The sequence below is a fragment of the Corvus hawaiiensis genome, chromosome 3 (genome assembly GCF_020740725.1).
Source record: "Corvus hawaiiensis isolate bCorHaw1 chromosome 3, bCorHaw1.pri.cur, whole genome shotgun sequence".
In the NCBI taxonomy this organism is placed as follows: domain Eukaryota; kingdom Metazoa; phylum Chordata; class Aves; order Passeriformes; family Corvidae; genus Corvus; species Corvus hawaiiensis.
In genome coordinates, this window is record NC_063215.1 from 69,283,629 (window position 1) to 69,309,751 (window position 26,123).

Consider the following 26,123-nt stretch of genomic DNA (forward strand, 5'->3'; position numbering starts at 1 on the left):
AACTAAAAGCCTGGCTCGCTTCTGTACCTGAGTATTGCTGGTGTGGTTCTGGTTCTTCCTTGAAGACCAGGTGAGCCAGCTTTTAAGGTGTTCCCCCAGTAAAGGTTTACTTGACTGCTGAAGATTAGCAGTAGTTACCCTTGCCAGTGATACGAAGGTAATGTGTCTGGATGTGGTGGTTTCGCCCTGGCTGGAGGCCAGGCACCCACCAAAGCCTCTCTGTCTCTCCCATCCTCAGCTAGACAGGAGACAGAAAATATAGCAGAAGGCTCATGAGTTAAGGACAAGCAGAGATCACTCACCAATTACAGTCACAGGCAAAACAGATTCAACTAGGAGAAATTAATTGAATTTACTGCCAATCAAAATCAGAGTAGAATAATGAGAAGTAAAACAAATCTTAAAAGGCCTTTCTCCCTCCTTCCAAGCTTAACTTTATTCCCAATTCTCTACCTCCTCCCCCCCAGCAGCACAGAGAAACAGGGAATGGGGATTACTCATGGTGTTTCTGCCTCTGCTTCCTCCTCCGGGAGAGGAGGCCTTCCCCCTCTGCAGTGCAGGATCCCTGCCACGGGAGACAGTTCTTCATGAACTTCTCCAGTGTGAGTCCTTGCCACAGGCTTCAGTTCTTCATGAACTGCTTGCATGCGGATTCCTTCCACAGGGTGCAATTCTTCAGGAACAGACTGATCCAGCCAGCATGGGTCCCCCACGGGGTCACTACGTCCTACTGGGAAACCTGCTCTAGTGTGGGCTCTTCTCTTCATGAGTCAACATGTCCTTCCAGTAGCCTTCTCCTCCATGGGCTATAGGTGGATCTGTGCTCCACTGTGGACCTCCATGATCAGTAGGGGCACAGCTGCTTCACCATGGTCTTCACAACGGACTGCAGGAGAATCTTATCTTGGGCACTTGGAGCACCTCTTCTCCCTCTTTCTTCACTCACTTGAGTGTCTGCAGGGCTGTTCCTCTCACATATTCTCATGCCTCTTTTCTCTGGCCACAAATTACTTCTGTGCAATATCTTTTTTTGCTTCTTAAAAAATATGTTATCACAGAGGCTCTACTACCATTCCTGATTAGCTTGGCCTTGGCCAGCAATGGGTCTGTCTAGGAGCCAGCCGGTGTTGGCTGTGTTGGACATAGGGGAAACTTCTGGCAGCTTCTCACAGAAGCCACTCTTGTAGGCCCCTTCCCCATAGCAGAACTTTGTCATGCAAACCCAATACACAAACATAGGCCACTCCTCTTTGGTCCTTAGGCACCGAAGACTTCGCAAGATTGACTAATCCTAGATTTTTCATGAGTTCTAAGACAGATCTGTATGTGCTTCTCTGCAGGTAGACGCAACTTCCAGTAGCCCTAGCACACCTCTGGTGTTTCTGGTGTTAGAATTTGACAGATAAAAAGGGAATACAGTTGAGCAAAACAACCACTGCCAGTGGTTCTACAATGCCAATGAAAGTGGGCTCTTCTCTCCTATTTCAAATCTCTATCTCACTACCTCCTGGCTTTTTTTTAAATAAGCATCTGAAAATGTAAATTGTTAAAGATTTGCAAAGGGATCATTTGTTTATCCTTTTTCTGTAGATTGGTGTTTATGTGATACCTATAGATGAAGCTAGCTTGGTTTTTAAAAACACCTTTGAAATGGATGTTCATTAATGACTGATGGTGTTCACTTGATATATTTAATGTCTGAGCATTTCTGCAAATAAAGCGGATGTATTTTTCCAGTATTTGGACCAAATACTTAATCAAATCCTTATCAAATCTTCCCAAGATTTTTTTGCTCTATCCAATATGGTGAAACTGGCCTTGGAGGACAAAGGATACAAACTTTATCAGACCTACTGTTGTTATTGATTGAAAGCTTTTCCCTGAGAACTTGGCAAGAGCATCAGGATATGTCCCTTTTTCAGTAGAGATGACATATATTTGTGAGGGAGCTGTGCACATAGCTTACAGATAAATTACATTGAAGTAGTCTATTCACCTTTTCTTGATGGTTTTCCCTTGGATGCCTGTCATGGACCCAGCGTCTTTTGGCAGCTGTTTAGGTGTCAGCAAGACCCTATGCTTGGCATATGTGACAGTGTTTAAAAGCTTTAAATGAATACAAAAATGGATGGGGGTCAGGATCAGGTCAAAATGAATGGAAATAAAGGCATACGCAAAATAAATTTGATCTGATTTTATTGATTTAAAGCGGGAAAGTGGATAAATACTCTTTTCACCATTCTTTCAGTTCTTAGCTAGTAATTATGTGCTAATTGTTCATGGTTTTTTATGGAGCAAGCCTACCATAGCATAATTGAATCATTTGGAAAAGACCTCTGTTGCAGTGGAGATCCTGCAACACGCATATATCAAACCAGGAGTCCCGTGGAAAGGAAATATATATGGACAGACAGATTCTTGCTAGATGTTTCAGAGAGATGTTTATTTCTCCAGCCGCATGGCCGGAGCTCTGCCCAGGAACTGTTCCAGTCACGGGACCAAGGGTCCTTCTGCCCGCGCAGGGAACACAAACCAACCAATGGGAACGAGGCTGAGCAGGGCCAGGGAAACCCCGTGTCTGTGCCCTCAGGGCCCCTCTCCCAGGGCTACACGGCAGGGGAGGGACCCCAACACCTCACCCGTTTTATTTTAATAAAAGGAGAATGAAAACAACTGGATAAACATAACAAGAACAGTTTCAAGACAAAACAAGCCACCCTCCTGAGTCTTTAAATGTCCAAACAGATTCTGTGGAACATCTTAGGGCTGACAGAAGGGAGACAGAACTCTGAGCATGCTTTGTGGGGAAACTGAGGCAGGAGAGGGTTTAACTTCTTCCCTCCCCCTTTTCATCCCCCACTCGGCATTGGAAAGGGATTTTTGGGGAAACAATTGGCAAAAGCATGGTTTTGTGAGGGAAACCATGGATGAAAAAACGGATTGGGAATACACTGGGGGTAATAGGACATAGGGTAAAAGGGAAAGGTGGGATTAGGAAAGGGAAACTGTAGGGGGGGCTTACAATGGAGATACTGTCTAACATGACTACGATTTTTTGCATATATACTGCCTTTTACAGGAACACCATCAGGCCCAGTGACCTGCGATGCTTGTAACCCTTTTCTCCCTAGTACAATATTAAATTCCACCACCTCTCCATCTCCCAAGCTTGGGATGCATTTTTCAGGGTTATTCTTTTTAATAGCAGTTCTATGCACGAATATGTCTTGCTGGTTGTCACACCTTGTTATAAAACCATAATTTTGCTTAACATTATACCATTTTACTATCCCTAAGATCTTAGTTGCTATGATCTTTTCCTTTTTCCGAGTGGCTGCTGTTTTCTGTCTCGCTGCGTCTTTGCTCTCTCCTTCGGTCGCTCCCGTGTTGGAATTCTCGGGGCTGCTGGTGCCTGCGCGCTCTTCCCGGGGTCGCGTTCGGGGCTGCGCGGGCCGGGCCGGGCCACGCCGCTCAGTTCTCCGTGCGTCGCCTCCTCTGGTCACAGCTTCGCTGCCGCTGCCGGGCGCTGCACCCACGTCTCGGCCGGGCCCCCGAGCGATGACTCCCCCGCGCCCTGCTCCAGCGCGCGTTTCGGCTGGGCGCGGCTCCGTTCCACCGCCATCGCCGCCAGCCGCCGCCCGCGTGCCGCCCCTCTCAGTCGGGCGTTCACGGGGTTCGCTCCACCACGCGCTGCACAGGACCGGGCAGGCACCGCCGGGTCCCGCCGCTCCCGCTGCTCCTCGCTCCGCCACCGACACTGCGGCTCGCGTGGCTCCGCCCGCGCGCGGGAACTGCCTCGCTGCTGCTCTCAGAGCGCTCGGTGCACGTGGCCTGGGCCGCACGGTCCCTGCGCCAGGATTCCCTTCGCCAGGACACAGCTGACATTGCTCAACAGTCTCAGTAACTAAATAATATTCACGAAAATATTCTTCCATCGGCATATATTTTGACTCCAGTATTAACTGTGTCCAAACGGTTTTCCAAAAGCCCTTGGTAAGAATTAAATCCCAAGAAACATAGAAAAAGTTCTTAAACAACCATGCCAGGAAGTGTTTCAGTTCTTTTTGAGCTTGAATCAAGCTAAAATTTACAAATCATTGTTCAAGAATCATTTTAAGTTTAAGATAAATGTCCATATGCGGCTCTGAGAGCCAAGAGTCTTCCCACGGTTCCTCCATAGTTTAGATATGGAATAGCAAAGCAAAACCAAGAAGAGGAATCCAAAGTTTCCAGGGTTTACTCACACAAATCAGTCGCTTAGGGATCGGGGATCGTTCTGCTCACAAATCTCCACCATTTGTTGCAGTGGGGATACTGCAACACGCATATATCAAACCAGGAGTCCCGTGGAAAGGAAAAATATATGGACAGACAGATTCTTGATAGCTGTTTCAGAGAGATGTTTATTTCTCCAGCCGCATGGCCGGAGCTCTGCCGAGGAACTGTTCCAGTCACGGGACCAAGGGTCCTTCTGCCCGCGCAGGGAACACAAACCAACCAATGGGAACGAGGCTGAGCAGGGGCAGGGAAGCCCCGTGTCTGTGCCCTCAGGGCCCCTCTCCCAGGGCTACACGGCAGGGGAGGGACCCCAACAGACCTCTAAGATCATTAAGTCCAATCCTTAACTTAGCCAACACCATGTTCACCCCTATGGGAAAAAGTAGCAGAATCCTTGAGTGGCCTTTGGTATGTATACACTGAACCCAGTCCTTGTCACTCTCCATTATCAACTAGATTATTTATTCTTTTTTATTCGACTTTAAATCTTACTAAAAGATGATTTCAGCATTGCCCCCTTTACAGTGACTTTTTATGTTCATCAGGTTTATGTCAGTGTTATTTTTTCCAAGTATTGTGATAGCAATGTTAAAATAACAGCCAAGAGCTGTATATTTTTTTTTTTTAGTTTTGGTTATTTATTTTTTTAGTGGATACTTCCTGTTTCATTTGAGCTAGTGTTTTAGTTCTAGCCATCCCTTATGAGAACGTGGTTTAACCCTTCAGCCCTCTACAGTCTTAAGTGATGGATTTGTTAGGGATGAAGTGTTCGATTTAAAACCAACCAACCAAAAAACCCAATTAAAAAAAAAAAGCCAAGACAAAACCCCACAACACTTAGAAGCAAGCAAGATTTGTTTCCTTTTAGGTATATGCTCACTAGGGATTTTAAGAGCATGAATAGTAGTATATGTGTTTCTGATAGAGTTGAAACCCTCGGTTTAGCTGTAAATGAAAAATTGGTGAATAATCTTTAAAGCAATTCAGGGCAGGTTGGGAAGGATTTCAGTGATTTAAAAAATATTCTATTCTCCTTATAAACTGAGGAGTTGAGATTATTGTGCAGTGTACAAATTTTCAGCAACAAAAATTGTCAGAATTTAGCAACACTAAAACTCGGTACCTGGCTGATCAAATACTAAGAGAGAATTCATTAGGTGCCTTAACCATGGAGATCCCCTTTACAGCTTGAAGCACTGTTTTACAGTAAAACTGAGCTTTTAAGCCTAGTATGGTCAGTAAAATGCTATGATTTAAAAAAACCTGTGAAGTATTTCTCCACTTGCCTCAGTTTTTTACTAGAAGCGGTGTGTTGTGGTTTAACCCAGCCAGCAGTGGAGCCCCACATGGCTGCTCACTCACTCTCCCACCAGCGGCATTGGGGAGAAAATGGGAAGGGTAAAAGGTAGAAAACTCATGAGCTGAGATAAAGAAAGTTTAATAGGGAAATCAAAAGCCACACCTACAAGTAAAGCAAAACAAGGAATTAATTCACTGCTTCCCATGGGCAGGCAGGTGTTCAGCCACCTCCAGGAGAGAAGGGCTGCATCACGTGTAGTAGTTACTTGGGAAGACAAACACCATCACTCCAAACATCCCCACTTCCTCCTTCTTCTCCCCACTTAATATACTGAGCATGATGTCGTATGGTCTGGAGTATCCCTTTGGATATCCCACTTGGGGTCAGCTATCCCAGCTGTATCTCCTCCCAATTTCTCAGGCAGCCCCAGTGTACTTGCCAAAAGAAAAGCACAAAAGACCTTGGCTCTGTGTAAGCCCTGCAATAACAAAAAATCTCTATATTATAACAGAATGTCTCAATATTTATGCTGTGTTCAGCACAAATGCAAAACAGCCCCGTAATAGCCACTGTAAAGAAAATCAACTCTACCCTAGCTAAAACCAGCACACAGTGTAAACTATTTGTAGAATAATTGGTTTATGTTCTTTTAAAACTGTGTTTTCGTTCTTTCTAAATGACAGTATCTCAACAGAAGAAAAATCTGGGTTTTATGGAGGATTTTCCGATTGTCTGCTATACATAATTGTTTACAATCCTACTGAAGTAGGTGATGAATGATATAGCATAATAGTAGTATGGAGATATATTCAGTAGTAGTATGGAGATATATATCTGTACTTATAAGTGTGAATTGGATCATAAAAATATTTGAATTGTACTGAAGCACGAATTTCTTTGTTTTGTTCATATTAATTTATTGCTCAAGAGTCTTAAGGATAAAACAATCACTTGATTCCGTGATTTACCAAAATAGAGATGATTACTTACTTTTTAATATTTCTTGAGTTTATAGTATATCAGAAAGGTGTTGATATGGGGAGGCTGACTGATTGTAAGTGGAAGTACAGAGGGACTTGGGAAATTAAAGCCAGATTGCCTGTCACAAGAAGATAAATCTTTGAGGGATACTGTGCATGCTGATGTCCTGCAAAAATTTAGTAGTGAGCTGGATTTTACTAAGCCTGACATTTGCAGCCTTTAAATTTTGAAAGACTTAGGGAGACAGCAGGTATGCAGATTTAGTGACTACTACAGTAGTCTGTAGTTTTCATTTTATTTCAAAGACGCTTGGAAAATATTTTGTCTTTTGGTTGGTAGTTTAATTGCCACACTGTGTGTGTGGTTAAAGGTGAATCTTGCTTGCCTCTGGCATTAACACAGCAGCCTACCCACTGTTACCCAAAATGAAAAAATTGTAATATCACCAAATTTGCAACCTGTAGGTTTTGTTCTACGTCACATACTGTAGCTAAAAAAGTACACAAGGCATAATCGTCACCATTTCTGAAGATAGTAAAGCTCTGTGCTTTCACTGAAATTTAGAACATAGTCCATTCTGAGATTATCTTTGTTCACCTGCAGATAATCTGTGCAGGTTATTATACGGCACATGAATATCTCTTAGAGATTACAGTTTTAGATTTCCAGCTGTCTAGTACATTCCTCTCTTCTTTTCCTTCCTTCCATGATAGGAAGGTTATTCATAAGCTAGCACATCATACAAGAAGGTCATGGCAACTCAATCATAACCACCTTCTTTATCTTTTTGAGGCAGGACTGTATTATAATACCAAAATCCAATTGCATCTGTGTCTGGATGACCTAAACCTTCTGTGGAAAAACAAAAATCTGGCCTTCTGCCTGGGAGTAACATGATGGAGTATCTTTTGAAACTGACAAATTGATTTGGTTAATCTTGCTAAGACTTGAGACTCAGTTGAGTACCACTCATGTTTCTACCACAAGTCTTATAGTTGTTAATGGTATTCTTAACTCCTGATTTGAAAGGATTTTCTTAGCTCTGATGTTTGAAGGAAAAAAAATCTGGAACTTGTGGTGCTGGGGAGTCTTACAAAACTGAAGAAAACAACCACCAAATAATAATTTTGAAAGCCTTGTGATTTTGAAGATGAGCTGGTAGGTCCTGGCAGCCTTCTACTCAGGCTTTAAAAAAGGATTAAGCTTAGTTCAGGAAACTGTAAATAGCAGTGAAATACTCTGATAAGAGCCATGATCTTAACAGATTGTGAATGTGCCTACACGTGGTCAAAAGTAGAGTCAAAACATCAGGCAAAGAGGACAGGTTTTCATGACTGGGTTGAAGAAGTCTGTGTGAGAGTGGCAGTATCATGGTGATTCGGGTGAAGGAGGAGCTTGGGCAAGTGTGCTTATGAAAAGGTAGTTCTCAGGACAGCACCCACAGCATCCTGATGTCCTGGGGGAGTGTGGAGGCTTTTGTGGCTGGCACTACTGGGGATTTTCAGTAGATGCAAGGAGAAGCTCCCTCCATTGAAATGAAAAGGAGTCATGCCCTGGTCAGCAGGAATGAGGTTTGGTTTGCCTCTGAGCAAGTCAGATTAATGATTTCAAAGTGCAGAAGAGTGAAATGGGAGCACTTTATGCTGAGCCTCCTCTGTTATTGCCTCTGGCTTGTCATCTTCAACACCACAAGATCCATTTGTGACTCAAGACGTGGACTGTAATCTGTAAGGGAAAGTATTTTGGGCCTTTGAGTCATTTTAGATGACGCAGTGATTTCTGCTGAGCTCTGGTTCTGCTGGAGGAGTTCACTAGCAGCATGCTGTGCTTCTTGATGTTGTTCCTTCCAGGCAAAGAGACCATGCCATGAGCTAGATTTGAATCTGTTACCTGCAGGAGCCGTGATGGAACTCCGTTTGAGTTCCTGCAAGCATGCAGAGCAAGAGCACCTCAGAGATAGCTCATCGGTGAACAGGCTGTGGGTTACAGTCCAGCAGAACTGGCCTGTTTTACAAAATTAATATCCAGTTATGGCTATAAACAGCCTTTCTTTCATACTGTGACTTATAAAATGTCTGTGCAAAGTAAGTGGAAAAGACAAGCACGCTAGAGACTTTAAAATAAAATGTGGAGTTACTGAAAGGGAGCCTAAAGTAAAGGGCAAACTGAAATGCAGCATGACAGATCTTTGACAATGGTGAAACCATGAGTTGCTGCCCTAGCTGCAGCCTCATCAATAGCCAACCACAATTTTGAGAGTTAAACCTTAATGTGAAGAAAGACAAGTGCATACAGAGAAATAAATTATTCCGTCTACCACTCACCACATTCAAATCCAGTATTATTGGCTCCCAGGGTGAATTCGTGAATATTGCATTGGAAGGATAGAAGCAACCTTAAGGTAGTGAGGTTACTTAAGGGAATGCCAGTGCTGTGAAGTATTATAAAAAGTTTTAAAACCAGGCTTAGTTACTTAATATCTCTCATTTTGCAAGTATCCAATATAAACATGTGGGTTGAATGTGATAGGATTTACTACTTAAACAGAGGGTAACTGTGCCAGTGTGTTCTGAGCACATCACAGAATGTACAAAACCCTGGGCTCAGAAGGAAAAACAGCAGTTTTAAACTTTACAGTTCCAAGATACATATAATGTGATGCTGCTCTGGAGTTAAAATCAGTCCTGCACAAATTCTGCAGCTTAAGGGTTTTTTGATTACATGGTGAACCTTCCAGTGGAAAATGGGGTAATTAAACTGACACTCAAATTCTTAACCTACCTGAACTCATGCTAGTTCTCTCAAAAAATACCAGTGTCAGTGAACCATGTTCTAAGATAATTCATCTCCTTTATCTTCTTATGAGGTAGGTGCATACCAGAAAGATAATTTCCACCAAGTGATTAACTTAAAAAGTAAGAGATAAATGTACTTCTTTTTATAAGAAAGCTAATAAGGGTCTTACAGTTCTTTTTCTGTTGTAACCTGCATTTGTTCATGTAGGGTAAAGAAGAAAAAGAGCAATAGCTTTGTTCTGCACCCCTCTCTATAGTATTGATAGTACCATATGCTTTGATTCTTCTAAATTCTATCCTGAGATGTATTAAAAAGAGATGTCTGCAAGACGTGAACAATAACTGTTCAGTTTTCCTTGGCACCAGGGGGACAAGATACAGCACTGTAGCTGATTTTGGTCCCAAAAGAGGTGAACAAGCTGCAGTTAGAAACTGCAGAGGAAGGCAAGAAGAATGAAGAGGTTGAAAAGTATGCTGTGTTAAGAAAGGCCGAAAGGAAAAGTTTTGATCAACCTAGAGGTGGTGGTTGTACCCCATCCCCAAGCAATTATCTCTTTGGTAGGGTGCTTCCCTCTCACCTGCTTCATCTCTGAAGGGAACTGGAACTGAGCTGCCATCACTTAAGTACAAGTGAGTGTTGCTGAGTGATGAAAGCCAGGAGTGCCATTCCCACCTCCAGAGGCTGCCTAACATCAGTGAGTATCTGGAACTGCTGAGTGAACAGAGTATCTGCTCTCTACCAGCCTGTTTGACTTTGTATACATGTGCCAAGTTGGAATGTTGCTATGTTGCTGTAACTTCACGTGCCTGAAATAAAGCTGGTTCTGCCCTCCCTGTGGTGTGGGGGGTCTTGTGCAGTACATTGGAGGCGCAGAGGTTCTGCTCTGCTGCAACTTGCTGTTGTAGAGAAGTAAATCAGGGGTAAGGTATAAGATGAGCAAACCCAAATGTGTTGACAGGATGCATCCGAAACATTAAAAATTAAAAACTGGCTCTTTGACCTTTTCTTTGTGATTTTCCCAGGTTGCTATTGATATTATTGTTGTTTCTATAGCCACAGTATCCTGTAATAGGACCTGATCTGAGACTTAATGGGGATACTTTGCTGTGCTTTGAACTGAGATCTTTTTAGATTTGTAAGTGTGCAGTGCTTCTTCACAGAAAAATTACAGCAAATTTTGATTTTGGCTATACAGATCTGTCTTGTGGGACACTTCAGGGGCGATAGGCTTTGGCAGACACTTCATAGTAATGCTTTTCTTTAGCCTTAATAAATTTGAGGACTGCCTACAACCAAGTTTCCTTTTGCTGCTTGTGCTCCATGCTTATGTTTTTAATTTAGCTTGGTGCTTAGGGATGTTGAATCATTAGAGAATGCATTTTAACCTAGTCTTCCAAATATGTCATCTGTCTAACAGATGAAATGCATTGGTTTGGGGAGGGGGAGGGGAAGGCAAGTCATCCTTTTTCAATTAAATTAGTTTCTTAATGAAAATGCAGCAGAAGAATATTCTGTTTCCTCTTCTGCCTTGTTTTCAATGCTCTGCTGCAGTTACATGGCATAGGAACTTTGAAAAGAAACAAATTTCATCATACCTTTTCTTGTGGTTTCTAGTGTATTTTCAGTGACCCGCAGAGAAGACCATGCTGTCTGGTCTGCTTTAGAGTTGGTTAATTCAAAAAGCTTATTACTGTCTAGCATCACTACACTCTACAGGTGAATGTTGATAGAACTGGACCTGTGTGGTTAAGATGGGGAAGGAGGATGCTAGCTAGTAATTTATTTTATTTATTCCCTTGTTCATTCTTCAGTCGTGTTTTCTGCTGACATAACTGTGTTAGCAAGTTCTCATTGTGATTGCTTTAAAAGTGAGCAAGTTGATACTTGTTTGGAATGAGATTTTGAGCAGCAATTCCTGAACTTAAGTTTGGAAGGCTATCTCTTAATGGCCTTTGAGTTTGTCTTTAAAGACCACGGCAGGCTTATGAAAAACCCTAGTTAAAAAGAGGTATCCAATGTATCTAAGAAGATCTCAAAGGTGATGACTGAATTATCTGATCTGTCTTCATGAAATCCACAATGTGAGAATAGATATTATCTGGAAACAGTAGAAGATGAACTAAAAATTAAATGCATGGTGGATAACAAAATTCTGGAACAAGTTGTGTAAGAAATTCTTCAGGCGGCCGGAAAGGATGTGCCTTCTAACATGCCATATGTAATCTTTGGGAACACTGGAGGAGGAGGAGGAGAGACACTGGAGAGAAATGGACTGCTGACAGCTCTCAGGTTTGTAGTTGTCTTATGAGTATCATCCTCCTCTCATGAGTCAAATGGACCATTCCTCTGACCAATTAAGCTCTTTTTTAAATTCTTAAAATTCTGTCTTAGTTGGACAGGAAAAGAAAATGAAGAGGTTGGACTGGGAAGCTGTGATGCTGTATAAAGATGTGTGATGTCAGCAAATATTTAATTGTTTTCACAGTCTTACTGGTACTGTCTGTGTTGGTTGGCCTTGTTCACCTGATAAACATGGAGCACTGCCTGACTACAGGTTAGTGTCTGCTCGGAAAGGAAAAGTCATTTCTGTCATCTGCTTCTGGCCCTACTTGTGTACAAGGACACAGGTCACTTACTTGCTGAAGTTGTGAATATAATGGATTGCTTTCTGAGAACACGTCTCTCTTACATGAGACTGGGAAATTTTTGGCAAATGGGCAAATTGTACTCGATTTGTCTCAGTAAAATTGGAATGATTTAGGCCTGTGGGTGAATCCCTACATCATTGACACTGCAAGTAATTATCCAGCCTAATTTTTTTTTTCTTTTTGGTGCAAAGATTTATCTGTAGACAAAGCCCCCAGTGAAGTTGAAAGCCTGGGCTTTTGTGAGGCTATCTGTTGAATGGCTCCTTTTCTGAGACTGGCAGACCTCTCTGCGGAGGTACTTGACAATCATTTTCTGTAATGCAAGTTCATTTGGGGTTAAAGTTGCTTTTTCTTCTTGATTTCATTCACAGTGATTCTTGACATCTTCTTTAACTGTGGAACAAAAGGAAAAAAAAAAGCCTGTGTGAACTGACAAGTAAATTGTCATATAACTTTCCAAACCCTTGGAGAGAGCTGTTATAATTATACCATGGGTTTTACTTTTTTTATGGCTATAAGTGCTAATTCATGTAACTCCAAAGTGAATTACATGTTTCAGTTGTTTATATTACCTCTGGGCTTTGATGCAGTGCTCAATAAAGTCACTCTGCAATTATTTTGAAGTTGTGTATATTGTTACATGAATATCAAGTTGCCAGAGCATCACCTCAGCAGTTAGTCTACATGATACATACTCTTACTGTAATAAAATGTCATCCAGTTAGCATTTTGTAAATGTCCAACTGCTGTTTTCCACCTTGTTTCTGCTAATACAATAGGAGCCTTCTTTTCAAGTGCCTTCTCTGCCACCATCTCTTGTATTGTCTTGAGTCTCTTGTGAGTATCATGAGGGGGAAAAGAAAGTTCCTCTCTGGAGAAGTTTTCCGTTTCTTGCATTTTTAGTTTTGCCTGATACAAACTCATGTTTCTGGAAGAGGTATAATTCTTCTCTTAGGAAATAACCTTGGTATTATCTAAGTGCAGAAAGCAGATTTGCAACATCCTGAGGGAACTGGTCACATTAAACAAATATTTGCTTGTACAGCATAAGCCTGTGTACTGCATGGCTTTGTGCACTGGGCACACCTTTTGGGGCATTTGGGTGTGATAAGTGCAGTGGTGACGTAAACGGACGAAACATGAGCAGGGGTTCAGGAGTGCACTCCTAAAGCCAACCACAATCAGGAGTGCTGCAGGGGAAGTTTTGGTTACCACTCGTGATTGTTCTTCTGAAGCGAGCTTTGAGCTGTAGTGTTTTATCTTGAATCTTGTACGAGTGGACCTAAGTGCATTCAGCTATGTACTGAACCAAGGCATTGATACACTGGTCTCCTTAACCTGAACAAGTGTCTGAAAATAATAACCCTTTATTTCAGGTTCCTTTATCTGCAGTATTTGCTGTGGTTTCTTTTTGGGGGTTACCATGGTTATTGTTTGTGTGCAGAACGGAGTTGTGCTACCTAGGAAGGTGAGTTTCAGAAACAAATGTTAGAACTGGCCAAACTTGGTAACTACTGTCAGTTTTTCAAGCTGATAAAGTTCTTTGCGCTTAGAATGGAGAATTTACAAAGGCCTGGTTTAATTTCATTTAATTTTAAAAGAATTATAAGATTCACCCAAAGTTACTGGATAATCCAGTGAAAGATTTAATTAGAATTTGAGTGTAATCTATGCAGCAAAATTATACTTGACTGAAGTACCAATAAAGAAAAAATTTTGCTCACTATATTGCCTAGTCCAAACTGCTAGGAAAATCAAAACAGCCAATAATTATGAAGCATTTTTAAATATTTCCGTAACTCTACCAGTGCTCATTATTCACCTAATTTCTGGGATGCTAGGCAAACATATAGTGTATGTGCTCTTGCTCCTTCACTGGCACTTGGCAGCATCTACTTACCATTTCTTTTGAAGGCTTTCTCTTACTTACACAGCAAAGTATTCCAAAACTGTATGTCTGAGCAGAGGAGAAATTCCCATTCCACAAGTGAGGTGTGGATGGTGCTGCAGGGCTGTGACAAGTAGTGGTGCTAGTGTTTGTTATGCAGAGAAGTGAACCAAAAAGGGGACAATCCGGAATAGGGCTCATGTTCTTTTTCATTATGGTGTGATAATCAGCATAATGAAATGTGTTCAAATACTAACCTTCCAGACATCATTAACAGTAGTTTTGGGAAAGGTTAGCTACAGCTGTAGCACAGAGATGTTAAATTGATCACCTTTGGAGTTCTCTAATAATTCAGGCTCAGATTTTGCATTTCATAGGAAGCAAGGCTTCTGAAGGAAAGATTGATAAAGAAATATGGGGGCTATGTTTCTCACAGAAAACCCTATTAAAAAGTTAGAAAATAGTAAGGCTTGATGCATTGTGTGGGGTTTGTATGAGCCTTGAGATGTCCTTCTTTGCTTGCTGAATCAGCAGATGTGATGTCCTGTGACTTGGAAAGCTTAACTCAGGCTGTGATCATCCAATAACTACTCCTTCCCAAGGTAATTTGGAGAAAAATGGCCTCCACATTTATGTTGCAGTGCAGGATATCCTAAACATTGCAACCAGCAACAGTAGTAATATTCATTTGGTCATGAACACTGAGAGCAAAGTGCCAGTAAGTTCCCATCAAATATAAGAGAATACAGACTTTTTTCCTTCTTTTTTTCTTTCTAATTGGCGGTTATCTTTGAAAGTAGTCTGAAGGGTTGCCTGAGGAATCATTTGCTTCCCTGATAAAGATCTATTAGCTGTTCAAATGCAGTGAAGAAGTACTCTGCACTGAAAAGTGCCATATGCTTCATCTGACTGCTTTTATGTTAGAAATCCTTCTGCTGGGAGAACATGATGGCATCTACAGTAGAAGTAACTGCATGTTGAGACACGCCATCACTTTGTCCATTCCTTTTGCTGGAACCCAGGTGCTGGCCCTGTGTCAGGAAGCATTTTATGCCGTTGTCTTAATAGAAAAATTATCTTAAGTGCTGTATATGCACCACTGTGGGTGAAATTGTGAGCTTCTGACTCTGTTAGCCAATTTAAAGGCTTGCAAACAGTTTCCTCTGGGAAATAAATATAGCTTATCACATGCTGCTCTATGCTATACAGCAAATACTTGTCTTGTGCAATAGTGTGATTTCAGAATGCCTTTTGCTGAAACAACCACCCATGGACATCATCCAGGAACAAAATAAGGCTGCGTGTGTCGTACTATGAGACACTGAATTACTTCTCGCTTGTTCTGGTTTCCTGAGGAGGAGAGCAGGGTGCTCTCTAGTTAGTGTGGTCTGGGCACCATTCCCAGTGGCCAGGTTGGACGTGGCTGTTCTATTTTGTGATTTAATGAACATTACCTGTACAGAGGTGATCAGACTGTGCCAGTTGGCCTCAGGCCCCCTGTGGCCCTGTGTTGATTATTCTGCATGTAGATCCTTGGCCAGTGGCATGATTTGTTCTCTGAGTCTGTTTGAAAGATTCACGTTTATATTTGTAATTAAAAGAGTTGATTAATTTTAGCTTTGTGCAAATGGTTGTTATTCGGTTTCTTTTTAAGCTGAAGTTATGCAATTCAAGCATTCCTCTTGCATTATGTCAGCTTGACTTTGAGTTGCCAAACTGTAGTGGAAATTCACTCCTTTTAGTTCTTTTTACGGGAGATAGTCAACTGAAGATGAGTGTTTGCATTGAAATTACAAGCAGTAAGCTTAAGGTCATTATCAACAGTTACATAGTATTTCTGGAGTAGTTGCCCATCTGTTATATGTAACTGCATCACAAGGGGGAAATCTCACCTTGCCACCTCCCTGAGCTGTGTTGTTTCTCTTCTGAAGAGCTATCTTGCTAGAGGAAGTGGATGTTTCTGACCTGGGCAGGGCCCTAGAAATTCTCTGTGTCTGTTGGCTTAAGGTCGAAACGTGTGATTCAGAGGTACATGGAAACAAAAATAATGATATACTGACTTCATGTTTTTCAATCTTTCTTTAGGTACTTCCTTTCCCCAGTCAGGTGGTCTACAACAGAGTTGGAAAGTGTGGGAGTCGAACTGTGGTTTTGCTTTTGAGAATTTTATCAGAGAAACATGGATTCAACCTGGTTACATCTGACATACATAACAAAACAAGACTGACCAAAAACGAACAGGTAAGTTACTCCTGCTCCTCTTAGATCCTGTTCTCTTATTATGTGTACAAAACTTAGAAACAAAGGCATATGTTAGCAGAAATCCTATTAAAAAGATGTATTGCTACTTTGTCCTGAGTACTCATGCAGAATTCATCATTCTCTAAGTGTCTTCAGTTAATAAGAGAAATGGGTGGCAGAGCCAAGAACAACATGATGTGGAAGCTAACCAGAAAAACTAACTTCCAGTGAGACAGCTCTTGAATTTAGTCAGCTTAGCAGTTAGACTACCAGTGAGGCAAGAAAGATTAGTACAGTGAAGTGCTAACAGCATCTGGGACATGCATTAATGTATCTGCAGGGCACAGCCATTTGTCATAGAACCAGGACAGCGTATTCAGTCCTAACTTGGGTCTTAAACAGGAGCAGGAGCAAATAATAGTCAAAAGGGTCTTTTATGATGACTTTCTTAATTCACTTCTAGTAATCAGTTGCTTCAAAAAGTTTCCCAGGGCCATGCTAACCCATGTTACTATAATATGACGTGTCCTTGATCCTATCTCAGCTTCTTGCTTATCTGTCTTTTTCATGTTTATTGCACAACCCTCACTAAGGGAAGTGAAAATACCACATAAAACCTCTTTACCCAGACACCTTTTTTTATGTTCCCTTAAAGTTGTAGAAGGATTATTTTTGCAGCTTTGTTTCTATGAAAGATCCAGCTATTTAAATTTTCTTCTCTTCAGGGTAACCATGTACCCACTGTAAGCATCACTTCTGTTAGTAGATTGATACAAGTAGTGCAGGAAAACCTCAGACTCAAAGCGCACAACTGTAGTCGGATGTTGCATAGGTCGCCAACTGCTGGTATTTTGAGCTGCTGATCAGGTAAAGGGTGCAATTGCTGCCTGTGTCACCTCTAGAAATAGCAGCCTGCAAACCACAAAAGGATGTGTGCAATGATCAAAATACGGATGTGGGCCTGCCAGTGACATTGTGCTGTGATTGGGGGTCGTTTACTTGCAGCCTGTTCATGAGCACAAGTTTGTTATTTTAGATGCAGAAGTTCATTCCAGATGAAAATTTAGGAGCTGATATTGCTCCTACAGGTCTCACCTTCCTCCCCTTCGAGATGTCCATTGGGGTCCCACCTCAGCTGGCTGACCTAACACTCCATGATAGTCAAGCTCAGCCAGAGGTGGGGACCAGCCAGCCAGGGCTGCCACTCCAGCCCAAAGGCGGCTGCTATGCGCGGTTGGGTGTGTCGCAGCAGTGACAGGCTGCAGAGGGGGACAGTGTCCCCTCACTGCCCCTCTTGTGGCCGAGGGAAGGCCTGTTCTGCGCCTGCTGCAGCATCCCTCTGTGTATCCTACCAGCAGCACCACGCGGCCTGGGAAGGTTGCAATATGGTCCCATCAGAAAGGGATCAAACTATCCTGTGCTGCAGAGCCTGTCTGGTTAGTTTTTCTGCTGGGATATGGGATTTCAGTGGGTATGGCTGCTTTTGTGTTTTGGGCTGTTTGGGTTTTGTTGTATCTTTCATCAATTTTCATTGTTGATTGGGAGACATGTCATAAAACCCAAAAGTCTGTCAGGTGTTAGTAATTGCCAGCTTTCACCATGATCATCAGCTTCTTCCTTTCGGTTCTGTTCTGTCTTTCTCTGGTAGGTGGATTTTCCTTTGTTAAAACATGATACAAGATCACTTCTTCACAGTCTTGTGCTTTAGTCCAGCATGTAGAGATTGCAGAGAGGCCCAGACTTATTTTTGATGCAACCACTACACTGACAGATAATTATCTGCATTACCTTTTGCACTCCCTAAGCAGTTAAGTTACTAGACAACAAATGTGCTGGAAGTATTGCTACAGAGCTGATGATTTACTCTATAGATTTCCCTACCATAATTTATGTTTCTTTATTTTCTTTTATGGTTTATTTCCATAGTTACAATAGTCTCATAATTTAATGAGTACTTTTTCTGAAAAGTGCCTTTGATCACCAGAAAATGTGCTTGGAGACAGTAACTATTCTGTTGTTCAGGGCATTTTTAGTTGTCTTCTCAGTTTTTAAGAGCAGAATATGAAAAAATATTTTTTTTCCACCTTTAATGTGGTCTACACAAGAGGAAGTTAAGGGAATGAATGATTTCAGGCTCCAGGCATTGGAACAAGAAAAAAGAGCTGGGCAGGGCTGTAGGCTTTCAGCATGAGCATGGGCTTCTCACTTGAGATGATATGTCTCTCTTCCTTCTGTCATTCGTCTGTCCTGTGTTTGGTTAAAGCCCTGATCCAGCCAAGACTTTTCTGTAAATATTTAGCTTTTGCAGTCTGCTGTTGTTAAATAAAGTTAAGCATGTAGGTGTTCTTAATGACTGTGGGGATTGCACATAATTGGAACCCATATTCTCATTGCCTTTTCCAGTCTCCTTCCTACTAAGAAGTTTTCCCAAATTATGTGTGTCTGCCAGCAATTAGAAGTGCAGCCTTTGAACATCTGTGGGCATAAGGGAGTGATTTCTGGAAACAGATGTATTAATATGTGCCTTGCCATTTCCTATAATATTTTCAAGTAAATTAAATTCAGGAAATAACACATAATATTAAAGTGAATCTAATTGATGTGGCTTTAAAATGCCACACGAACTGCTGCAAAATGAAGTCTTCCCATGCCCTATGTCCCCCACTCCCATTTTATTGCATTCAGGAAAGTAAGAATGAATATGCTTATAGATACACAAATATCAGTCACATACAATAGTAATTGGTAGTTTATCCTCAAATTGTTTACTTCTACCGCCCATCATTATGGCTGTGCAGCCAACTTTATATGTAATTTCAGTTCAATGCACTAAAAATCCATCACTAATTTTTCTTAAATGCTTTTAAAGACAGAAAATTGGTCATGCCAGTTTGGGGAGGTGAATAAATTCTTGAAACCATTCCAAGCTTTTGAGAGCTGAAAATGAAGATCCAGTCTCATTCCTGGGAGTTGTGAGTTGTTTATGGAAATGAGTGCTGAGATAAAAGTGATATACCAAAATTCTTGTAGGTGCTTGTGCCTCCTGAGCCCTACATGCCTTCAGTAGAGACTGAAAGCAGTGGCAGAAGGTAAAGAGCTCACAAGGAAGAGAGATAGAGAGATTTTTTTTTTTTTGTCCTTTTCATGTCAATATTAGTGGAGATCATAGTGTGATCCAGCAGACCACACTTGGAAAATCCCAGTTGCCTCACCATTTTGATACATTTTGACCTCAAATTCTCACTGTGAAATACAGCATCTTAAAAAAAGTAACATTTTGGCTGTTGTCTGGGTGAGATTGTTATCTGCTTATTTCCTTTTGTTCCCAGTAGAATTTACTTGTTGCAAATCTCAAACAAAGCGGGGCCGCTCTGAGCACGGGGATTGGACTAGCCATCTCCAGAAAAGGGAAAGGTGTCCTCTCTCCAAGGCCAGAGTTGAGTTTTTGTGCCGGAACAATGCCGTGGCTAGAGAAAATCCATCCCCCACGTTTCTCGCCTCTCAGGGAGGGCTCCATCCAGCCCTCTTGGAGTCACTTCACGGTGCCATCTGCTGGAGCGTTGTTTGTAATGCAGCACCAGCCCATTACAAGTATACATATATGTCGAGCAATTTGTTTGATTTCTTCCATATGGCCACCTGAGATCCTACAGTGGTAGTGTAGGACTGTAGATTAAGGGAAAACCTTTCATCCTGGAGAATTGCCTCTTGGTGTTCCTTCTCAGGTGGGCTTTTTGTTTCAAAAATAGCTTGTAATTTACAGGATTGCCTCTGTGGATCTGGTCTTCTTTAAAGGGCCCCATTAAAAATCAGTGCAGAAAATGAATTAAGGAGAAAGAACTAGAAGAAAAGATAAAGCAAGGAGTCACAGTGGTAGAAAGATGTTACTCTAGAAAAGACACTGTACATTAAAATTAATTGGCATTTGAGGGGGATGAATGGAATGAGCAAATGTGTTGATCACACCACAGAGGTCTTGGCAACTGCTTGCTGTGGCTTAGCATCTCCGCAGACTCCAGCCATGCAGTGTGATGCTCCTCTTTCCTTCGGGAGCACAGCGCACCCACTGCTGTGGTTCGCTTCCACACACACTCTTCATGTTTTGCCATTTCCGTCTCTCTGGATCCTTCTTTAGCAGCATTAACTCCATGGTGCAATTTAGTTCATTTCAAGAGCAAATTAGTGTATTTTCTGGCAGTTTTTCACTGAGCTGCCTGGCTCCTGCAGGAGAGCTCTGGGCAGCAGTGAGAGAGAGAAATGGCTCTTTATGGGCCCTAATCCTAGCAGGTACATGCTCCTTTCGGACTTCTCCAGGTATTTCTACAGCTTCTCCCTCCAGCCATGGATGTGTTCTGATTCATCTCTTCCCTAACAGAGTTTGCCAGGGTTGTTTATCTTCTGCTGCTTGTACCTCTTTATTTCTTTTCAAACTTAGGATGACATGATAATCTGTACTTGTATGTCATTCTCCTCCATCACCCATTCCATCCAAAAGTACTTGTTTTCTTCAGCCCTCATCCTCTGCTCACCGTTCCTCTCTGTGGGTCCTCTACATCTTATTTTCTTTCTTTCTAGTTTAATCTTACAGAAACAAACATACAAACAAACAAGATCTAACAATCAAAACCAGCCAACCAAACTTACTCTTCTGGGGGACACTGGAAGATTTTTCTTTTTTTTGTTTTTTTTTTCCTTTAACGTCATCTTAGAAGGAGGAAGGATGTCTTTCTGAGCAATACATTTGGATTGTTAGACTGAAATCAGTTCAGGACAGGATGATGTGAGAGGCCCATGGGAAATATGGCCACAATTTGCATGTGGCCATGAGCCATTACAGTTATTTATTTTTCCCTCCTGACATCTGTGTGTTGTTTCAGTTGAGCCTTACTTACCCTTTTGGCAGGGTTTTTAAAAGAATGGATTTTGCTTGGTTGTTCTTATGCACATTGTAGCTTTATCCACATCTGCTTACAAGTTCAGTTGATCATTAAGTGTCTAAATATGAAGGTACTCTAAGTCAAAACAAAATTCTGTTTCTGCTTTGGGGCAAGCTGTTATCATAGCTCAAGAGATTGAGTTTGGTAGCAAGAGATGAAAAAAAAAAAGCCAGGAGCCAGATGCTCTCTGTGTGCGTCTTTCCATCCCCCCTTTCCTCCTGAGGATGAAGTGCCTGTGCTTGTCCAGCAGCAGGTTCATGTGAGACTGACATCAGGTGAAATGGAGTGAGAAACGTGGCAGTGCTGTGATGTGAATCTGCCTCCTGAGCGCGAATTGCTGCAAGCCCTGAGGACAGCTGGGCCCCAAGGGAAGCTCATGTGGTGCTTTGTAACACTCACATATACCCCCAGCTAAGTTTATCTAGCAGTATTCTACTGTGGTTTTAGATTTAGTGTGATTACTTTGTATGGGTATAGTATCTTTATATCTCCATATTTATACTCTAGTAAGGTTTTTCTCATTTACTCCAAGATGGAATTACAGTGATGACCATGGGGGCATGAATAGAGTTTCTGTACCAGATCAGTAACTTCCTTCTGCCATCTTCCTTCCTTACTTCATGCAGATAGAGCAACACCAGTAAAATGCAAAATATGACACAAAGCTTCATACTGGTCTGAGAATTTTGCTTCTCCTGTAACTTGTCTCAGCAAAAAAAAAAGAAAAACAAACAAAAACAACAACAACAACAGCAAATCCAATTTAGACACCTGATACATAGGCTCCAGGGTCTCCTATTGTTTGATTCTGCAAGGTGAATGAATATAAGGAGTTACCAGTTCTAAAGAAGTGTTTACATGTTGGGTTTGCTAGGACAGCCTTTGTCTCTTCAGAGCATGAACAAACAGTACTCAATTTATTTGTTCTAAGTATTGCAAAGCTTCCTGGGCTTTCTGATTCTGATCTGGACAAGCTTTGCTCTTCAGGTTTATAAATTTCTTGCTCAATGCATTTATATTTTACTGAAGAAGCTGTGCAAAGACCTCTTTGTGCTTGAATCAAACAGTTCAGATTCCATATAAGACTAACTAAAGATGGAAAGCTATTCCCTTCCTGACTTTTTTTTTTAAATTTCTTTTTTTAAATTATTTTTTAATTGCACATCATCTCTCCATATTCTCTTGTTTCTCTTTTCCCTTTATACTGTCTTTCTTTTGGTGATCTCGTCTTACATTCCTTTTCTTTGGGTTTACAGCCTTTTTCAGAGATAATATACCTTGCTATACTTTCTCAGACCTAATATGTCGTGATGTATAAGGTCTGTACCTAATATGCCTCAATGTACTGAACCTAGTTTGACAGGAAAAAGTCCATCCTGAGAAGATGGACAAGCTGAACTGTTTGCTTCAGTGGTCATCATACATGTACGTGTATAATACCGTTGAAGACAGAGGGAAAGTAAAGAAAATACGTTAAGTGTGTGCACTTTGTTATTCAGTCCTAGAAGTTCAACGGCTATTGCTTGTGTTGGCTGAAAGAAGAATGCAGGGTATGTGCTCTGGGGAAAAGTGGAGAATGAAAGATGGATAAGAAGCAGTAAGATGTGACACACATTATAAAAACCATGGCAAAATATCAGTATATTGAAACTGGACAATAGAAGGGGAGAAGATTTGGCAATTGCTGTCTCTTAAATGTGGTTTGGCATTTGCTATGGCATGGGCAGAATTTTTTACCATGCTCTTTTTGCTGCTAATAACTCTACACATGCCAGTCACTTTATTTTGACCACACAACAGGCTGGATTCCATGTTTTTGCTTATTTTATCTTTGTCAACTCTAGCATTCAAGTTTTAAGAAATACATTTGTTTAATTAATGTCTCCTTAATGGTGTTTAAATTTGGTACATAAATTAATATGATTCAAACCAGAACGTGTGGTTCACAGATTTACCTCTTATTTTTCCCGGTGTGTGAATTGCTTTCTACTACCCTGTTTGTAAAATCTATAAACCTGTCATTTCAAGTGCATTTGTGTTCAGTGTCCATAACACAGCCTGCATTTGAAAACAGAACAGAAAATTGGAAAATAAATCTTAGGAAATTAATAAGAAGTAAGCAAAATTAACTGAAACATTGACTCTCTAGCATGATGCTTCACTAGACACTTCCAGTTTCTTGTAAGTCATAGCTAGAGCTCAGCTTACACAAAATAGATGATAATTTCCATTTTGTTGTTTACCTTATTCCATTTTAATGATCTGAAAATCCAAATTATTAATTTTAAAAAAATTAACATTATGTGAATGGGCCTGAACTAGAATTTAGTATCATCTTTCTAAAAGTTCCCATTTAATTTTTACTCCTTATTTGTTGTAATAGGAAAAGGAATGGCAAGTCCTGATTTTTATATTTAAACAAGCAAATCAGGGTGTCTTGGCTGTGTTGGGAGCATTTATTGTTACATGAAAATGGCCATTGGCTCAGCTCCCACTTTCTGTTACAGTTTCAGGCATTTTATGTTTTTGGCATTGGGGTGAATAGACCTAGTGTCTTCAGAGGGCAGCTGCTATTTGGAAAGCTCTTGCAGATTTAGAAAGAGTTTCAATTTTTCCTTTAGTTTATGCCTTTGCTTAAACTGATACCCAGTTCTGGAAGTATTTTGGAAGTACATAAGCTCCATGGTAGCAGAATGGTGTCTGCAGCTCAACCTTTCTTGCCTAGACATAAAGTATTCATCATGCTATCTTGAATGACAGTGTTTGGGAGGGATAGTGGGGAAGGAGGTCCTGAGTAATTCTATCAGACTTGAAAATTATATCATTATATGTTGTTTGAAAGTTTTATGTTTGTCTCAAATTGTGCATTGATGTAATGTGGAAAATTTGATTTGTTAATTCTTTTTAGATGGAATTGATTAAAAACATAAGCACTGCTGAGCAGCCCTATTTATTCACTAGACATGTTCATTTCCTCAACTTTTCAAGGTAAGGCATTTTTTTGGTCAAAAATATTTTTCTTTGATTTCTATTAATTGTAATACATAAAACATTTTCCCTCTTTTACTCATAAACCATACAATGCAGTTTTTTTTCTTCCTTCTGGCACTAGAATTCACATTCAGAAGTTGTTGCAGTTTTTACTGCATACTCATCTTTATATAGCATGATTATGTACAGTATGTTTGTGAAAAGCCAGGATGCTATTATATGCTTTTGCCTCCTTAGATGCTTGTGATTTACAGTGTTTCCAGTCAACATGAAAGAGATGCTAACTTAGGCCTGTAAACTGTACACTTGTGTTTTAAAAGTGGCAGAACACTTCTGTTAAAGTTTCATCTCTCTATAGCCACATACTAATAGGAGATTGAAAACTGAACTGAGTTCATTAATTTTGTGCCTGGAATGACTCTTCACCAATTCAAGCAATTTAATTTTGTTCTGACAAAATAGTCCCTGTTCCACAGGCTATGGAAGTATTTTTAAACCATGCAAACAGATTATGTTCTGTATCATGGGAATGCAGTTTCTTCTGGCAGATATTTAAAAGTATGCAGCAAGACTCTAGAGACTTTTATAGCACAGAATGTGAAGAAAATTGAATTTGGATGAAACTTCTAAGGAATTTTTGGAAGGACTTGAATGAGTGATTCCAGTTAGCATTTAGCCAGGATACAGAGGTTAAAGCTGATTGCAGATGGTTATTGCCCAGGCTGTGAATTTAATCTGGAAAAGATATTCAGGAGCCATGCTATCTGTGCCACCAAATTGTATTCCTTGCATTTAGATTTTTAAAAATTCTGTAGAATTACGAATGTACTGCAGATCTTTGCAAGAGCTTGCCTAAATATTCAGCATTTTGTTTACATGGTAACGTGAGTACATGGCTTCAGGCGTTGGTCGACAGTGTAGTAAGAAATGATAAAATTGGGGGAGGGGCGTTCTTAGCTTTGTTTTCTCAGAAAATAAAATATTTTGAGCAACTGGAAATTCACTTGATATAGAACTTAACTATAGGCATGACTTTTTTACATGGAAACAAGAAGAGTTAAAGAAAATTTTGATCTTCTGTGTTTTCTCTTCTGATTCCATCAGAGTTTCATTTCTAACATATTACCTTTAAAGAATAAAAATCATTAGGACTTTACACCTTTGGTAAACGTTCTCTTTTCTCTTCTAAACTGCAAGATCAAACAAGTATCCACAGCTGAGGGTCAAAGGGATGTTTTCTGATTAGACTGATTTTTCAGAGATAGTATTCAACATCAGGTATGCGAGAAAAAGATCAACAGTCTTAACCTCTTGCTCTTCCCTATAGATCCCATTTTCTATACCATCCTTGCCACATAAGTTTCCTGTTTCTTCTGTAGTGTATACATGATGTATCTACAATGTATTTGCCTTTTTCTTACAATACCAATTTGTGAAAATACAAAACCGTTACATAAGATGTATAAAATTATTTGTAGCTGCTGTTTTGGCTCTTCCTTGCAAACCTGAAAAACACATCTTTTGTTTTATTGAGAGTATGCTTGATTTAACTAGTAGATGTAGAGTAGTGAAAAGGCGATGAGTCTTCTAAATGAGACAGCATTGAATTGCATCAACATTGCTTACTAGTGGTATAGCATTTCTTAGTGTTTTCTGATAAATTAAGTGGTTTTGGAAGTTTTAGTCCCTAGTTTCAAAATTTATTAGCAGTGTTATACCTAACAGTGAAGTAGCATGTTTTATATTTTCTCGGTTATTTAATTCTAGGGTGATTTTTTTTTAAAACTGATTTCATTAGGAAATGGATTGTCAAGTATTGCATTTACAGAAATTTCAGGATGTGATTTAAATACACATTATAAATATGACAGTATTGTGAAAGTGTTCCAGTTTTGCTTGATTTCTTTAAACTACTCATTTATAGAATCCTTCCTATCTCCAGTAGTTAGCTGGACTCAGATTGTCAATGTAATACTGTTCTTCCAGTTTGCCCCAGCTTTTCTGCCAGCTCAACATAAATGTCATGCAAAACTCCTCAGACTAAAAGAATGGGGGTCCAAAGT

At 40.6% G+C, this 26,123-nt stretch overlaps 1 protein-coding gene and 1 long non-coding RNA gene across 3 annotated transcripts in view; one reads left to right on the plus strand and one right to left on the minus strand.

Moving 5' to 3' along the window:
- Positions 1-26,123, plus strand: part of UST (uronyl 2-sulfotransferase) — a 170,475-nt gene that overhangs the window by 59,803 nt on the left and 84,549 nt on the right. For both annotated transcript variants that reach the window (XM_048297608.1, XM_048297609.1), the window contains exons 3-4: positions 15,977-16,132; positions 23,978-24,057. In XM_048297608.1, coding sequence (XP_048153565.1) covers positions 15,977-16,132; positions 23,978-24,057 — 236 coding nt within the window. The remainder of the gene's footprint in view (positions 1-15,976; positions 16,133-23,977; positions 24,058-26,123) is intronic.
- Positions 306-22,733, minus strand: LOC125323056. The gene is made up of 4 exons (XR_007202345.1): positions 22,721-22,733; positions 14,639-14,641; positions 12,576-12,582; positions 306-420 (listed from the first exon to the last, which is right to left on the minus strand). It is a non-coding gene; the product is annotated as an uncharacterized LOC125323056 (long non-coding RNA).